Source organism: Lineus longissimus, chromosome 5 (assembly GCF_910592395.1).
Source record: "Lineus longissimus chromosome 5, tnLinLong1.2, whole genome shotgun sequence".
Classification (NCBI taxonomy): Eukaryota; Metazoa; Nemertea; class Pilidiophora; order Heteronemertea; family Lineidae; genus Lineus; species Lineus longissimus.
In genome coordinates this window covers 5,906,363-5,922,928 of record NC_088312.1, presented here as the reverse complement: position 1 = coordinate 5,922,928, position 16,566 = coordinate 5,906,363, and the positions used below count along the sequence as shown (strand labels likewise).

The 16,566-nt window shown below is 41.0% G+C and overlaps 2 protein-coding genes across 2 annotated transcripts; one reads left to right on the top strand and one right to left on the bottom strand.

Annotated features, from left to right (window-relative positions):
- Positions 1 to 6,738: 6,738 nt before the first annotated feature.
- Positions 6,739 to 12,002, bottom strand: LOC135487975 (wee1-like protein kinase 1-A). Its single transcript, XM_064772301.1, has 9 exons — positions 11,220 to 12,002; positions 10,915 to 10,972; positions 10,433 to 10,602; positions 10,199 to 10,320; positions 9,694 to 9,840; positions 9,382 to 9,495; positions 8,950 to 9,203; positions 8,641 to 8,786; positions 6,739 to 8,394 (listed from the first exon to the last, which is right to left on the bottom strand). The coding sequence occupies exons 1-9, from the start codon at positions 11,909 to 11,911 to the stop codon at positions 8,274 to 8,276; spliced, it is 1,824 nt and encodes a 607-aa protein (XP_064628371.1). The 5' UTR covers positions 11,912 to 12,002; the 3' UTR covers positions 6,739 to 8,273.
- Positions 12,003 to 12,275: 273 nt separating this feature from the next.
- LOC135488059 (uncharacterized) lies at positions 12,276 to 16,256 on the top strand. Its single transcript, XM_064772449.1, has 8 exons — positions 12,276 to 12,378; positions 12,785 to 12,958; positions 13,214 to 13,379; positions 13,614 to 13,834; positions 14,113 to 14,223; positions 14,589 to 14,715; positions 14,978 to 15,086; positions 15,340 to 16,256. The coding sequence occupies exons 2-8, from the start codon at positions 12,840 to 12,842 to the stop codon at positions 15,477 to 15,479; spliced, it is 993 nt and encodes a 330-aa protein (XP_064628519.1). The 5' UTR covers positions 12,276 to 12,378; positions 12,785 to 12,839; the 3' UTR covers positions 15,480 to 16,256.
- Positions 16,257 to 16,566: the final 310 nt, after the last annotated feature.

Sequence of the window (16,566 nt, the reverse complement as noted above, 5' to 3'; positions counted from 1 at the left end):
TTCTGATGTGCTATGATACTTACTGTTTTATTTGTGATAAGATTTTGTGCTAAGCAGGTCAGAGCTTCTAAAACAGTTGTTCTATTGAGATAATACCAGAACTGAATGATGGTCCCATGTCTGTGGAATCAGCTGCAACCTCTCCGAGGTGAGAGATGCTCGGAGAGGATGCAGCTGATTCCACAGGGTGGTCACGATACTGTAACACTCTTGTTGATGCGAGTGATATGCTAGATGTGATCATCTCAAGGTCCATATGGTTATTCAAAGTAAAAATGGAATCTCAAGTGTTCTGTTGTCGTACTGGGTTGATTTCCGTTCAAATTGAGCGTGACTTTTCACTCTGTTATGACGTTATTTTAGCACATACATATTTTTACCAAGGAGAAAATTGAAAAAAAGTTTGAGAAAATTTGGCATCTTGAATAAATCTTGTAAATTCAGTCGAGCCAGTTTAGTGTCTAAATCAAAGGGATTTGATCTTTCATCCCCATCTATAGTATTGTTGTTATGATATATGATGATATGGAAGACTAAGTTTTGGCTTCTTTTGATTAAAAATACATTGGAAATGTTAGTTTAGTGCTTGTAGATGAGAAAACTGTGAATATCATATCTACTCCAAGGGGAACAGGAGTGTAGCATTGCTTAGAAGTTCGGGTGTGACATCTTACTCGGACTGGCTGCAATATTTGGATTATTTGTCATAATAATTCTAATGCACATTGTTCTGACGATGCCCTTCAGCCCTTGTCCAGTGGAACTATTACTAAAAGACTTTAACTACCCGTCAGGGAGGCAGTATAAATCTTATTTCGACCTGGTGTTCTGTATTGATTGAGAACTGGCCCAGGTAATAGCTCCACTCTGAGTGAAATAGTGATATTGCACTCTTGTTCCCTGTGGTGAATCTTCTCTGGTCTAGTCAGTATTAATTACTGTGTATAATGGTACACTCTCCTGGCCAGCTTACTTAATCTAACCTGTGATTCATGTGGGATATTGGATGAAAAGGGCCACCCAAACATAAATTCCAGGAGATGATATGCTCATATCAACCCTGCCCTCCTGTCTAGAAATCAAAGTTACTGCCGCATCCTGCTATTATAATATGTACAACCCCTTCCTGCTCTCTGATGCATTCACACCTTATGGCTACAGAGAACTTAGCAATCATGGTTAGTGTACCATTATTAACTACAGAACTATTTGTGTAAATGACTGTACAAAGTGTGACATCCTGTGATCTTATGAGAAGTAAATGTTGTAGATATTTCTATTTTGCTATATTCTTGTACATAAATTGATTTATAAGCTGTATAGTTGATTGATCAAACACTAAAGTTTGCAAGTTTTCATAAATAAAATGTTTCAGTTAAATATTTTGATTTTCATTATTTTCCCCTTCACAACAGTCACAGACATACAGTGTCTTGACATTCACATGAATGAGACAGTCTAAAAGACAGCCGACTATTGGTTATTGATTTCCCCCACATTCAGATAGACATAAATGTGACTGTTTAAAGATCTCCCGGAGATGATTATTGATGCCCTCATCATTGCTTTCCCTGCCTCATACATCCAGAGACATGACTGTGCCAGCCTAGATGACCTCCCTGAGCTTGTTATTACTTCAATGTACATTCAGATAGAGATTTGACTGACAGCCAGGATGACCTCCCTGAGCTGGTTATTGATTCCCCATCACATTTAGACGGAGACAAGAATGTAACAATCTAAGATCTCCCAGAGCTGATTATTGATGCCTCGCACATTCAGATAGACATGACTGTGACAGCCCAGATGACCTCCCTGAGCTGGTTATTTCTTCAACGTACATTCAGATAGAGATTTGACTGTGACAGCCCAGATGACCTCCCTGAGCTGTTTATGGATTCCCCATCACATTCAGACGGAGACAAGAATGTAACAATCTAAGACATCCCAGAGCTAGTTACTGATCCCCATCACAATCAGAGAGAGACGTGACTGTGAAAGCCGAGTATTCAGTGGACTCGGAGAGATATCAGATGACCTCCCTGAGCTGGTTAGTGATTCCCCATCATATTCAGATAGAGACATGAATGTAACAGTCTAAGACCTCCCAAAGCTGATCATTGATGCCCCGCACATTCAGATAGAGACAAGTCTCACACATTGATATTTCCCCGTCCCACACATTCAGATAGAGACATGGATGTGACAGCCAAGATGACCTCCTAGAGATGAATATTGATCCCACAGATTCTCAGATCGAGACATGGTTGTGACTGCCAAGATGACGTCCTAGAGCTAGCTGGTTATTAATATCCCACAGATTCTCAGATCGTGACATGGTTGTGACTGCCAAGATGACGTCCTAGAGCTAGCTGGTTATTAATATCCTACAGATTCTCAGATCGAGACATGGTTGATACAGTCTAGAGGACTGAAAACATGATGAGCGAGACAACACAGTACCAACCAGACCAAATCTTGCCAGGCTGCTCCACCTTGTTGACAACAAAGAAGAAATGACGAGATAGTCAGAACTAGCCCAGAAAGAGACATGAATGTGACCGTGCTGAAGACATCCACAAGCCTTAATTGATTCCCTAAGAAGGAGACGAATGTAGCTATAAAAAATACCTCCCAGAGCTGGTTATTGATTCGCCCGCCCATTCTGATTGCGAACCGAGTGTGACAGTGTAGACGACCAGGCTCCCAGAGCTGGTTATTGATGCCAATCGTAGTCAAATATAGAAATGAATGTGAAGACATGAATAATGAGACAGTCAAAACAGGACAGGATCGGGCCAGATTGCTCCACCACCGTCTTTACAACATGGTGGAGAGACAGTCACAACCAGAAGAGACGAGATAGTCAGACCGAATCGATCCTGGATGCTCTCCCACCGTGTTGCTAACATGGTGAGTGAAACGAGACCGTCCCAACCAAACGGAATCTGGCCTGGGTGTTCAAAGGATTCAGAGCTGGAGTCACAGTTACAGAGAATCTGGCTGTACCGCCGTGTTAACAACAGGGTGACGGAGATGAGACTACTGTGCCTGCACATTCAATAACTAGAAACATGTATGTGATAGTCCCGTAGCCCTCCCACAGCTCGTTATTGATCCTCCAACACATTCAGATAGAGACATCTAACGTGACAGCCTAGACTTCCTCTAGTTGTAGCTGTTATTAATCCTTCTCCCGCCGCATCATATTCTGATAATAGACATGAATGTGACCGAGATAGAGCAAGGAGACGACAATAGAGGAGAGGCGAGATAGTCACAACCCTGGATGCTCCCCCTCTCTGTTGCTAAAATGGTGAGTGAAATGAGACCGTCCCATCCAAAACGAATCTGACCTGGCTGCTCCACTATGTTCATATGTTTCAGGGCTATGTTGCCAAGACGATGATAGAGATGAGAGACTCACAATTGTACATCATCTGGTTGGTCCGCCGTGTCAACAACGGGGTGAGGGAGATGAGGCCTCCGACATGGCTGCATACCGTATTGCCAAAATCGTATGTGATATGAGACATCCGCAACCAGATCGAAAGGTCCTGGCTGCTTCACCACCATGTTGCCAGTTCATGGCCAGGTAGAAGAGACGGTGATAACATGGCGAGAGTGCCGAAATAGTCACAACCAGATTGAATCGGGGATGTCCACACCACTAAGTGTTGCTAACATGGTGATTGAGTAGAGACATTGACAACCAGTCATGTTATTGATCCCCACATCATATTCTTATTGAGACTTGAATGTGACAGTGACAGGGTGAGACTAAAGAGACAGTCATGATTAGACCAGTTTCAGCACCATGTTGCCAACAAGGTGAGAGAGATGAGACAGTCACAACTAGACTGACTCAGTCATCCTGACTGCTCTTTCGCCGTGTTACGAACATGGTGAGAGAGATGGGACCAGACTAAATCTGGCCTGACTGCTTCACATTGTAGACAACATAGTGACAGAAATGAGAAAGTCACAGCTCGACCTAGTCGATGAGGGCTGTCTCTGTAACATTCATGTCTCTATGGCTGTGAACTTGGTTAGAGAGACGAGGCAGTCCCCAACCAGACCGAATCGAGCATTGGTGCTCCACCATCATTTTGCCAACGTAGTGAGAGAGATGAAAAGGTCACAACTCGACCTAATTGGGACTAGCTGTTCCACCGTGTTTCCAAGGATCATTGATATCCAATGCGCATTTAGATAGAGACATGTATGTGACAGTCCCGAAGACTTTCCACAGATGTTTATTGATTCCTCATGCACATTCAATGATTAGAGACATGAGAGAGATGAGACAGTCACAACTAGATCGAATTGGGCCTGTTTGTTCCACTATGTTCCCAAGACGACGATATAGATGAGTGAGTCACAGTTATAGAGAATCGAGCCTAGCTTTCTACTGTGTTACCAAGAGGGTGACGGAGATGAGAAACTTAATAGACCTAATCGGGACTGGCTGGTCTAACGTGTGGCCCCGTGAGAGTTGGTGATTTTCTATAGCTTTCAGATAGCGACATGTCACCTTCCCGAAGACCTCCATCAGCTCGTTATTTCTCCAGCACATTCACATCGAGACATCGAATATGACAGCCTAGTTGACCTGACTGCTTACCTCCGTGTTGCAAACAACGTGAGAGAGACAGTCACAACCAAATGAAATCGGACCTGGATACTCCACCTACATTGTCACAACTAGTCCTGGCTGCTCCCTATCATGTTGCTAATATGGAGAGAGATACAAGACAGTCGCAACCAGACCAAAGTGGGCCTCACTGCTCCACTCTGTTCATAATGTTTCATAGGTATGTTGCCAATATGATGACAGAGATGATAGAGTCGCAACTAGACAGAAGCGGGCCTGGCAGCTCCAGCGTGTTGGCAATAATGTGTAAGAGACGTGAGAGTCACTGCGCCTTGGTGTTCCGATCCACATGTGCTGCCAACACAATGAGAGAGGTTGTTCATGTCATCTGGGTAACTAATAACCAGCTCTGGAAGGTCTTCTCGACTGTCTCATTCGCCTCTCTCTGAATCTGTACCCAGGCCCAGGGAACTGGTCATCATCGGGCAAAAGTTCCTTATCTGTACCCAGGATACAGGACATTCTGGGCAAAGGTTCCTTATCTGTACCCAGGGTATGAGACGTCCTGGGCAAGACCAGACCGAATCGGCCTTGGTGGTCCACCATTATTTTGCAAACGCAGTGTTTCAAAGTATCATTGATATCCAATGTGCATTTAGATAGAGACATGTATGTGACAGTCCCGAAGACCTTCCACAGATTTTTATTGATTCCTCGTGCACATTCAGTGATTAGAGACATGAGAGAGATGAGACAGTCACAACTAGATCGAATTTGGCCTGGTTGATCCACTATGTTCCCAAGACGACGATATAGATGAGTGAGTCACAGTTATAGAGAATCGAGCCTAGCTTTCTACCTTGTTAACAAGTGGGTGAGGGAGATGATAAATTTTCGGCTGGTTATTGATTTCCTTTATCAATCAGATAGAGACATATGTGACCTACACGAAGACTTCCATCTGCTGGGTATTGATTTCTCCAGCACATTCAGATTGAGACATCGAATGTGACAGCCTAGTTGACATCCAGTTGTAGCTGGTTATTAACCCCCCACTCACACACACACGCACACATCATATTCTGATGGAGACATGAATTTGAATAAAGTCTCAATCACATCTAGACCAAATCAAGCTACCTCCGTGAGAGACAGTCACAACCAACGAGAGAGACAGTCACTACAACGTGAGAGACAGTCACAACCAAATTAAATCGGGCCTGGTTGCTTCACCTTGTTGACAACATAACGACAACTAGTCCTGGCTGCTCCCCATTAAGTTGCTTATATTGAGAGAGAGACAAGACAGTCACAACTGGAGAGAAGTGGGTCTGGCTGCTCCAGCGTGTTGACATTGAGTGCAAGAGACTTGACAGTCACAACCAGCCCAAAATCGAGCTTGAGTGCTCTGATCCAGCTGTGTTCCAACACAGACAGAGAGGTAGAAAGTCACAACTAGACCAAATTGGGAATAGCTGCTCCACCGTGTCATGTCATCTGGGTACCATCTCTGGGATGTCTTCTCGACTGTCTCGTTCATGTCACTCTGAATCTGTACCAAGGCCCAGGGTACTGGTCATCATCGGGCAGAAGTTCCTAATCTGTACCTAGGATACAGGTCAAGTTCCTTATATGAACCCAGGGAAAGTGATGTTCTGGACAATAGCTGGACAAGGCATCCTGTGAAAAAGTTATTTATCCATAGATGCCCAGGTATGTGACGTCCTAATCAAAAGCTTCCTATGCCAAGGGTACTGGTCATCATGGGCGAAAGTTTGTTATCTGTACCAAGGATACAGGGGAAAAAGCTTCCTAGGCCAAGAAGGGTAATGGCCACTATGGGACAAAGGTTCCTCATCTGTCTGTACCCAGGGTATGCAATGTCCTGGATGAAAGCTTTCTAGGCCAAGGGTACTGGTCATCACGGGGCAAAGGTTTCCTATTGGTACCCAGAAGGGCGTCCTGGGCAAAAGGTCCATATGTGACATCCTGGACTAGAGTTTCCTATCTGTATCCAGGCCAAGGGTACTATCATGGGCAAAAGGTCCTTATCAGTATCCAGTTTGCTTATCTGTAAACAGTTAGTGTGCAAACTGGGATTCGGACAAATCAACAAAAAAAGTAGGAATTATTATACATCTTCTCTATTTACATGACAGACTTACTAATATTTACATGTGGTAATGAATCGGAAATCACAGTGCACTATGAAATATTGATACAACACCCAAACATACGTACACGTATGGGGCATAAGCATTCATAAAATATAATATACTTGGGAATGTACGAATAAAACAGCAGATGAAACACAATTCCCCCCAAAAAATTGGAAAGGGGCCGTCCATTCAGTACGTAGGCACCTTAACACAGATTTTTGGACCCCTCTCCCTGTATGGGCTTTGTATGGTCTGGCTCGGCATGTTCCCCCTCCGCCATACGTATCCACATCCACAAGTCATCTACAGGTAGTGTGTTATAACTAGCATGTGAATTTGTCATACTTTTACTATCTGTATTAATCACCTTGCTAGAAGAAATAGTATCTCTTCATGTCAGAATTTAACACAGATCTGCTGCCAGCTATCACTTTAACAGTTCTTTTGATAGTTTTTTTGGGGAGAAAAAAAACCCCTTGAATAAAGAGAAAATACAGGAGTCCAGAAACCAGAAAGTGCAAAACAACATACATGCACATAAAAATGTTTAAAAATCATAATCATGCAAGTAATGAATACATAAAACATAATTTCAGTGATAGTAAAAATGGACCTCATTTTTGGTGATAATGGTTAAAATAATTCCTAACTGATCCTGTAACAGGCAGCACCAACTCACATTATTATATCGTCAACATGGTCTATGGACGAGTAAAAGTCTGTTCTTCATAAGGAAAGGATGATGGTATTTTGTGATCATCACCATGAACATACATTTCAGAGCAAAATTGGTATGGAAGAACATTGTCTGAGAACCAAACAAAGTCTCCTATTACAATGTCACTCACATAATGTAAAATATTCAAATTTGTAGACTGTGTTTAGTAATAAAAAAGGGGGATTTCATCTAAGGGATTAAACTCTCTCCACCATACCCTTCTGAAGAACAGATGCCTCATACCAGCCATACCCAGTTCTGTACAAATATACACTATAGTACAAAAATACAAGCAAATACAGCGCTCCAATATTAACAAGGAAGTTGAGTGCAGTGTTCCAACTGTCACTATGGTCAGTCAACCGACTCCCAAGCAAACTACATGCACAAGCCGAGCTTTAAGCATCCCAGTACTTGAATCTAGCAGCCAAGTCCCTTGTCCCGGGAAAGTATTTTTAAAAACAAGCAATCCAAAGCGCGCAAAGCAGGCACTTAGTCACTCTAACAGAGAAGTATAGAACATGATAATAACTTGTACGTTTTTCTCAGGACACATATTTTGGCAGTTGGAAGTCCTAGGCAAACACTATATAAAATGAAACCATTAGAACATTTCCAGGGATACGTAAAAGTTCACCATTGCTATCAAGAGCAGACCCCTACCTCGCCCAGACACACAGTAGCACAGCTGTATTCCTTGAAAGGTAGATAGTCTAAAAAGTGAACAGTTTCAGTCACAACTCATCGGATAAATGTGTTTGCAGGCCTTGACATTGCACGGTCCGGGTATCACATGATATGCTCAGAACACTGTCAAACTCATACTGCGGTTGACTTTCTTACCAACCAGACGCGAGTTACGATTGCTCGCATTCTGCTGTTGAGGTGCCTGCATCTGTCGCTCCGTGGCTTCAATTAATTGCCTGAAAGTAGATAGAAAATCTCTTAAGAAGTGTTATCCCTCGATATGAATTCACTTGCAGTTGGGAGTGGCACATGGGAAACATCAGCGCCTGCCACTTCAGATGTTTTAAGTTCAATTCTTGGTCTCAATCCACTCATTTGACCGGGAGTGCAACTCTTTTATTCGATGGGGAAGGTTCCTCTGGGGCCGTAGTTTCCTTTGCTCCTCTACTCTATTGATGGAAATATGTAAAATGAATACTAACCGGGATAGCATTTTGTTCTTGAACTTTTCTACATTGAGAGCCTTTCTGAGTTCAGCACGTGATCGACTTTCATAGGGGAAGAGCAGGGGATGTTGGGTGAGGGAGGAAGCAGTCGGTCGCATCGATGGGTCCGGGTCAATCATTTTCTGGAATAGAGACAACATTTTTAAGACTGGAAAGTCACAGCTGGTGGAGTTATAACGAAATCTTGAAAATATCACACTTACCATTTGAATAAACGTCTCAGAGGATGAAATAATTTCTATGGATTTCATTAGAACAAACTTTTAGCCAAATAGGGACTCTCACCTGTAATAATTGATTGAAGTCTTTAGAGCACCTTGAAATATACGGCAAGATGCCGTCCCGTATTGCATGCCATTTGTCACCATTCTTTGGTAGCTCACCACCACCAGCAGCATAGAACATTGTCAGTGCAAGAGAGAAAACGTCTGCCTTTGTTAACTGGTTGTAATTTTCAAGCAGAATTTCCCGTGGAAGATACCGACAGTCTCCTTCCTCAACACGTGTTGTTGCCATTGATGTCACATGGCCAAGGTCACCTGAAAATGGGAAAGAGTAGTGAAATTTACTGTTAAATGTTCAGGATTGCACGTTTGAATTTTTCTCGTTTTAAAAGTGCATCTCAAGACATCTAAAGAAACAGAACCTTTAAGTTTGTGATGACCAGGAATCCAAACATCAGCAATAGTCTATGCTGCCCAACATGCAATCGCTTACCTATTTTATATGAAACCTCTGGTAGTTCTTCTTCATCCTCTTCATCTTCACCCGTCTCGACACCACTTTCTGGGGAGTTGGTGACCTTCTCCTCTCGGTGGATGAAAATGTTTCCTGAGATGTAGAAGGGGACATGTTTTAAACACGAAAAAACAACAGGATTAGGACAACATGCCTTTTTCTTCCATCGTTTCGTAACTTTTGGCACTATCATAATCAGTAAAATCATATCTCGTAGCTTTTTTTCTTCTACATTAAGCTAGGCTTGTGCCCAGCTTTGAAACAACAATGTTTGTCATAAGTCAAACTTACCTGGTTTAAGATCCAAATGCACAAGATGTTGTGAGTGGATATATTTCAAGCCCTTGGCCAGCTGACGCAGCATTTGGCAGAGATCGTGTTCGGAGTAAAATTTTCCTGTTTTGTACTGTTCAGTGAGGACATCAGCTAAACTTCCACCTGAAAGACAAACAAAACTGATTTCAAGCATTTTCCAATTACTAAGCATTTCTCTAAATTTGGTTCCAAATAATTGATGGAACAACAAAGGGAATCCCTCCAAAAACACTTTGGGGGAAATAGTAGCCAATTTTTTTTTACAGATATTCCCTTAAGCCCCTTGGAAATAAGACCCCAACTTTTTAACTGATATTTTCTAGTGTACATGATTCTCACAGCACAATGGTTATCAAATGCTTTACAAACCAGAACAAGTCAAGACTCTCGGACACTTTCAGTCACCTTTGAGAAGTCTACCAAACTTTGTAAGAGCTCAACTTTACCCAATACAATGTACTTTTTCTTCCCAATGGCTTACCATTACAATATTCATTCTGAATGTACATGTGGTCATTCTCCGCCCATGCTGAGAAGTAGCGCACAACTTGAGGATGCTTGCCGAGAACTGCATGAGCATAAACTTCATTCATCGCAACTCGCCTGAAAATAAGAAGAATTTTAGTTAGAAGATAAAATACAGAGCAGTTTGTCACTCAAAAATAGGGATTACATACTGCCTCTGTGAATGAATAGAGACAAGAAATATGCTTACTCGTAAGCACTTCCAGCGACAGGCATCTTTGACTTCTTGATGGCGTAGGGACATCCATCCAGACGATGAATACATTTGTGGACGCTTCCAAACTCGCCATCACCAAGTTTACTCATCTCAAAGAACTCCTCATTGTAGCGCGACATGTTGATCTCATGCAAGGCGATTTTCTGGAAAGGAACAGATGGGGTAAAAAGTGATATAAAATTGTGTTTTTTGAGCATCACAAAGGAGGACAGCTTGACAAGCCTGACCAAACATCTTTCATACATGAATACAATAGCTAATTACTATACATGTATCTGGATCGTCTCAAACATTGCCAACTTTATGCAGTGTGAAACTCTGGGATTAATCAATGTAACACAACACTTGATGTGAGCAGCAATGGCTCTTTATAGAGTGTTTCACATGAGTCACAACTCAATCAATGTAAACAATGATTCACACCAACAAGCCTTATTTTCTTGTATACGACATACCTTATTACTAGGAAGTTCATCTTCTAAATCTTCATCAGTAGAGTCATCCAAGATACTCCTAGAAGAAAAGAAATTGTATTGATAAAATATTTGCTTCAAAACTAAGTCATCGCTACAAGTACATCTACATGCAAACTTGACTAGATTAGCATTGACATGATTGACCGAGGCCCAGAACTTTGACAGTTAAGTATAATAAATACCCTTCAAACTACAAACAAACAACATTATTATAATTTGACATTGACATTAATGACAATGTCACGTTGAGACATGTCACATGAGACAAGGAAGCGAAAATTTACCCAAGTGTTCCAGGCCGTGATCTCTTGGCTCCACTCTGCAACACTGAGAAGATTGAGTTGTTGTTCGGTGTGAAAGGATTTACATTAGTTTGTGGGCGTTCAGCATCTATGGAAACATTGACCGGAGCTTTTGTCGCAGATTCCATTTTCATGCTGCTGAACAGGGGTGTTCGTGTTCGAACAGGGTTTGCTGTATTTCCGGTGCGACTCCTTGCCTTTTCCAATAGACTTTTTGGAGTATGTGGCGTATCAAATAGACGTAATGCTCGTAGCTTCTTGTGTGGTGGAGTCCACGGGCAGGGACTGGGTGGAACTGACCCTTCCATCTGCGATGAGTCAGGAGACCGAGTCACATTGTTGTTTATATTCGTAGTTACATGTTCTGGATCAGGCTGGCAGTCCATGTCTAGCTCAAATTTTGGGGGTCTTATACGCCGAGATCGGGCACACCTGCTACTCTTAGGGCTACTTGGTGTACAGAGGGACATAGGAAGCTCATTGTCAGAGTCGGGTGAATCCCAGGCATCATTCTGACGAGGCGAGATGGAAGCCATAGAAATGTCTTGTGTGCTGTTTTCACCATCCGAATCCGGAAATGTCAGAGCCTGAGCGATGTTCGAAAAGTTCTCATTTTTCCTATCTTTCTTTGCTCTATACCCCTCAAAGGGCAATCTACTTCGACTAAAGGCCATAACTATTAATAGGAAATCGAAATTTTCGAGTATAGACGATCAGTTACAAGTAAAAAAGGCATTAGAAGGCGGAGAATTCGAGTCAGGGACACTTCCGGAAGTAGGTCACAAACTGTCCAAAACTGGTCGAAAGCACGAGGGCTATTGTATTTTGGCGGGTCCGTTGGTCACGTGAAAACTTTTGGCCAATCAAAATTTGCAAAGTGCTTCACCTACTTTTTCAAAACAAAGACATCGGATCAGATAAACCAAAGTTTCTATACTATTGCGTTGAATAAAACGAATAGCAACACTACATGAGGCTGATCAGGTTATTGAATTTTTTGTGGATTTTGTGCGGAATTTCGAATTTCAGAACCGGAAGTAAAAAATTCCAAAATGGCGACGAAGGGATACAAATTTTCCGATTTTTATCAACAGTTTTCGGGTTGATTTTGTCGTCTAATTAATGTGTTCTTTGTATATTTGTAAGTTCTGGTCATGATTATTTATCAGTGCAATCGGTTACCTAAAGTGTCCTTTAATAATTGAGTGATTAGTCGTCAAAATATCCCATATAATCCCTGTACATTGTCACATACAATTTCAATACAATGACATTAGACACATACATGACATATGTGATATGTCATTAAATGGGGCATAGGGCCTATGTGCACACTCAGAACATGTCAGAAGGCCTAAGCCGTCTTCGGACAATGCCATAAGCCACTGTCAGACTGTGACCCTTTGTTTCTTTCATGTGAACTGATCATCAGATCAGCGCCCCAACAAACTTCTTCGAAATCGAAAAGGTCGATGCTTATCATTCTTATGTCGAGCCCTACATAACCAATTTTTAGACATTAGACAACTGTCTTGATTTTTTTTCAGACGGCAGAAAGTTCAGGTTTGAACATCGAGTCAGTTGACCCAATTATCGGGCAAGATGGCTCGCCATCTCGAATTCCTCGATGAAGAGCTAAAAGTCGTGAAGGAGCAATCAAAGACCATACCAGGATCAGAATTGGTTGCTTGTCATAGGATAATGGTCCGGCTTAAAATTGTGTAAGTACATGTATTGGTATGAAATTTATTGTATATGTTTTGATATGTGGAACCTTGTTTTCTGTAAAGGCTGATAAACTTCTCAAATCATACTTGTAATTAGGGCAAAGCTTGAGACTAGTTCAATGAAATGCATTATACAAATACATGAAATTGGTACAATGTGTTAAAGTTTTTCTAGATATCAAACTACTGTCTGATAGAAAATGAACTATGTTCTCATTCATGTCAGGTAGAAATTCTGTTTGTTTGCAGGAAGAATCAACATAAAGATATCACAGCGATGATACAGTTCCCAGATGACTATCCCAATGTTCCTTTGTTGGTTGAGTTAAAGAGCAACACGTTTGGTTACAAACTCCTGGAAGGATTGACAAAGATGTGTGAAGAAGAAGCAAAGAAACTCTTGAAGAAACAACAGGTAAAAATTTGGCCAGTTATGATTTATCTTGCTAATGTCTCATTGGTAAACTGTATATGATTTTAAATGATTATATACAGACACTTTGAGGCCAAAATGACGTCAATACTCAGACAGAAGTGATGTCAAGTCTCTGTTGCACAATGAAGTATTCGGTCTGAGATCTGGGTGACGCGGGATGGTTATGCATGAGTGCGGGGTGCTATATAACCATAAAAAGTTCTTTATTTTCAGATCATGGTCGTCCTAAAAATGATTTTCCAGTTTATCGAAGACAACCCATTATGCGTGTGTAGTGATGAGATATCCTATATAAAGCGTGAGCTGATGAAAGACAGTGATAAGATAAAACTCCTCCAGAAACAAGCGCAGATTCTTCTGAAAGTTGCTGAGGGTAGTTATTACTTCACGCTGAAATGTGATGTACCAGATGTCTACTTTACATCACAGCTGCAGTAAGTCAGGTTGATTGTTGGTTCAAGTTCTAGTGCTTGTGTTAAAAACTTAACCAGTAAAAAAACCTGTGATCATGACTTGTGTCATAATTTAGAGTATATGGGGTTGACCATGTTAAAGTGTCAAAAATAACATGACCAATCTTAGTTGATTCTGGCACAAATATCTACTACAAAGATCAGTTTGCCTTAAACTTAATCTTCACTCTGCAAATTTTGTTACTCTTGACTACATGTTATTGTTGATAGTCTCACTAAAATTTTGTTTGTACCCTCAGGGTTTCAATATCGGAGCATAATTTCCCAGAGGTGCTGTCGTCTCATTTTCTTGGTCAATCTGTGGAAATATCCAGAAGAGCCGTGAAACCACCTCTGAAGAAAGGAAAAAAGTAAGTCAAATTGCCTCGTGCAAATTTTATAAATGTCAACAATTTACTGGAAAATTGTCAGGGTAAAGACTAGTGGTAATTTCTAATGATTTCAGAATCACCTACGAAGTTTGTGATATTCTGTTGATAGAAATAACACTCTTTAGATGCAGAATCTTTTTGTATCACTTCACATGAATTTTTTTGTTTTCCAAGCTACAGATGAACCATATAATTGAACACAATTTGTTCCAAGTTAAGTAATATCACAAGTGTATATATGTGCTGGCCTCCCTAAATTGTAATACGCAGTTGCTGTCTCAGGGATATTCGTTAGGTGATGCATGTGTTTACAGCTAACTGATTTAACAGTTGTATCATTTCAGAGATCCTCCGTTTGAGCCAAAGCCATCACTGAAGGATATTGCCATTTTCCTGTTCAAACACGTCAAGCGATATCCACATGAAATCTGTCCATACTGCAAGGAACTTTTACTACCTGAAGATCCCAAGGTAAATTACTGAACTGATAAGAAAATATAAATTACAGTAGAACCTCCCCTTGCGGACATTTTCGCATTACGGACATGTTCATTCAGACGAGACCCGATCTAAATGTCCCAAATAGCTGTACCTGTTTATAATGTAGTAGGTCAGACATGTTGATAAGTTGGTCAAAGGGGATATCTTTCTTGCCTCTAACTGTAGCCTCTAATTTACCTTCACATTGCAGTGATTTGTGCTTGCCAAATTTATCAAGATGGTATTCTTTCAGACATTAGCCACAGACCCAGCTGATCCCAAATTCATCGAACGAGTCTATTGTACCCATTTATATCACCATGGATGTCTAGATGTCTATTTCAAAACACCACCATTTACAGGTAATTGATATATTCAGTTCTCTTTTTGACAGAACGTGTCAATTTACAGCATGTGCATGTCAATCTTTTAGAAGGAATTCATGTCTTAAACCCTCAGCATCTTGTGATATTGAATTTGATGATTATCACCACATTTATTCCTGGCTGACTAATTTCTCAGACAAAATCTCAATTACTTTGATATGCTAGACTAGACGCAGGACATAACAAAATGGTACATTCTGGTAATTGATTATCTGTTCCTTATTTCCAGGTGGCAAAAAGTGTATGGAATGTGGACAAAGGATTTATCACAACAAGTGGAAAATAACCCCAGAGTTGGCCGAGGCCAGGTGGGCCCACAAGGAGGCCAGGCAACGAGAATTAGATGAAGTTGTAGACTTTTTACAATAAGCAGAAAATTAGTTCCACTTTCAAATGACTTTAACTGTAATTAAGTACAGTAGATTATCTTAGAACACCTTGATACGAATTTGGACCAATCTGTCCTTTCGAAAGACTGCTTTCATTTACCACACTTTATGTTTGCTACAGCTGTGGTGTAACGAGAGCTCAAAACAGCATTGGGCAGACAAGTTCAACTTTACACCATCAGTATTCAGGAATATAATATGTAGCCTTTGACACATCAAGCATGCACGTCACCCGCAGCGAAAGGGTTAAACATGGCAAATATATTATTTTGATGTTGTACGAACCTGGTACATTTACAAAATATAAGATTTCCAATATTATGAACAAGAATTGATGAAGAATCTTAAAGCGACACACTGGATCTCCTAGACAGGAGTTCATTTTTAGAACCCCAATATAGAAAACCCAACTCATGCCTTTTAGAGACAAAAATAGATGTAAGACAGAAAGTGTTGTTATGGACGTTAATCATTAGTTATATATATATTACCTGGGAGATGAGGGAAAGGAATGAATTTGATAACTAGTAAAACTGTACCCTGTATAAAGTATTTATTTTAATCTGATGGATGAATTCTATGAATGCATGTGTATTACGTCAGTAAAACCTGTACATTATCAATAATTATCTTTTCTTGCTTTGTGATGTAAATTCTCAAGTCATATATCCAGAGTAAAATCTGCTGAATATGACCAAACCCCCAATGACATGGAATGGAATGACAACAATATAGAATGCAAATTCAAATTGCCCTCCAAATGTAGCCCCCAGGTCCTCTGTAGTCAGATGTAAATTCTCAAGGTCTCAAGAGACCTTCATAAGGGCCAATGAATATCATTTCGACCATATCCTCTCCATTCTCCCTTTTACAATAACCTCCCAGTGTCTGCAGGGACACATGAATGGGAGTAATTACATCAAGGAAGCCATCAATCGGGCAGGCTGCCGTCTGACTCCAAGGAACCTCACCATCACTCACGGAGACAATGTCACTATCTGCTTTCAAAGATATGCTGCAAACGAGAAATCACATCGCAATCGCATCCCAACGGAACTAACACCGAA

Excerpts from the sequence above, each read along its gene's own strand:
- LOC135487975 (XM_064772301.1), bottom strand. The coding sequence starts at position 11,911 with ATGGCCTTTAGTCGAAGTAGATTGCCCTTTGAGGGGTATAGAGCAAAG. Across the intron at positions 9,204-9,381 it reads AGAGGTTTCATATAAAATAG|GTGACCTTGGCCATGTGACA; the intron begins GTAAGCGATTGC and ends TCCCATTTTCAG. Across the intron at positions 8,787-8,949 it reads ACTTCAATCAATTATTACAG|AAAATGATTGACCCGGACCC; the intron begins GTGAGAGTCCCT and ends TCTCTATTCCAG.
- LOC135488059 (XM_064772449.1), top strand. The coding sequence starts at position 12,840 with ATGGCTCGCCATCTCGAATTCCTCGATGAAGAGCTAAAAGTCGTGAAG. Across the intron at positions 14,224-14,588 it reads CCTCTGAAGAAAGGAAAAAA|AGATCCTCCGTTTGAGCCAA; the intron begins GTAAGTCAAATT and ends GTATCATTTCAG. Across the intron at positions 15,087-15,339 it reads CAAAACACCACCATTTACAG|GTGGCAAAAAGTGTATGGAA; the intron begins GTAATTGATATA and ends CCTTATTTCCAG.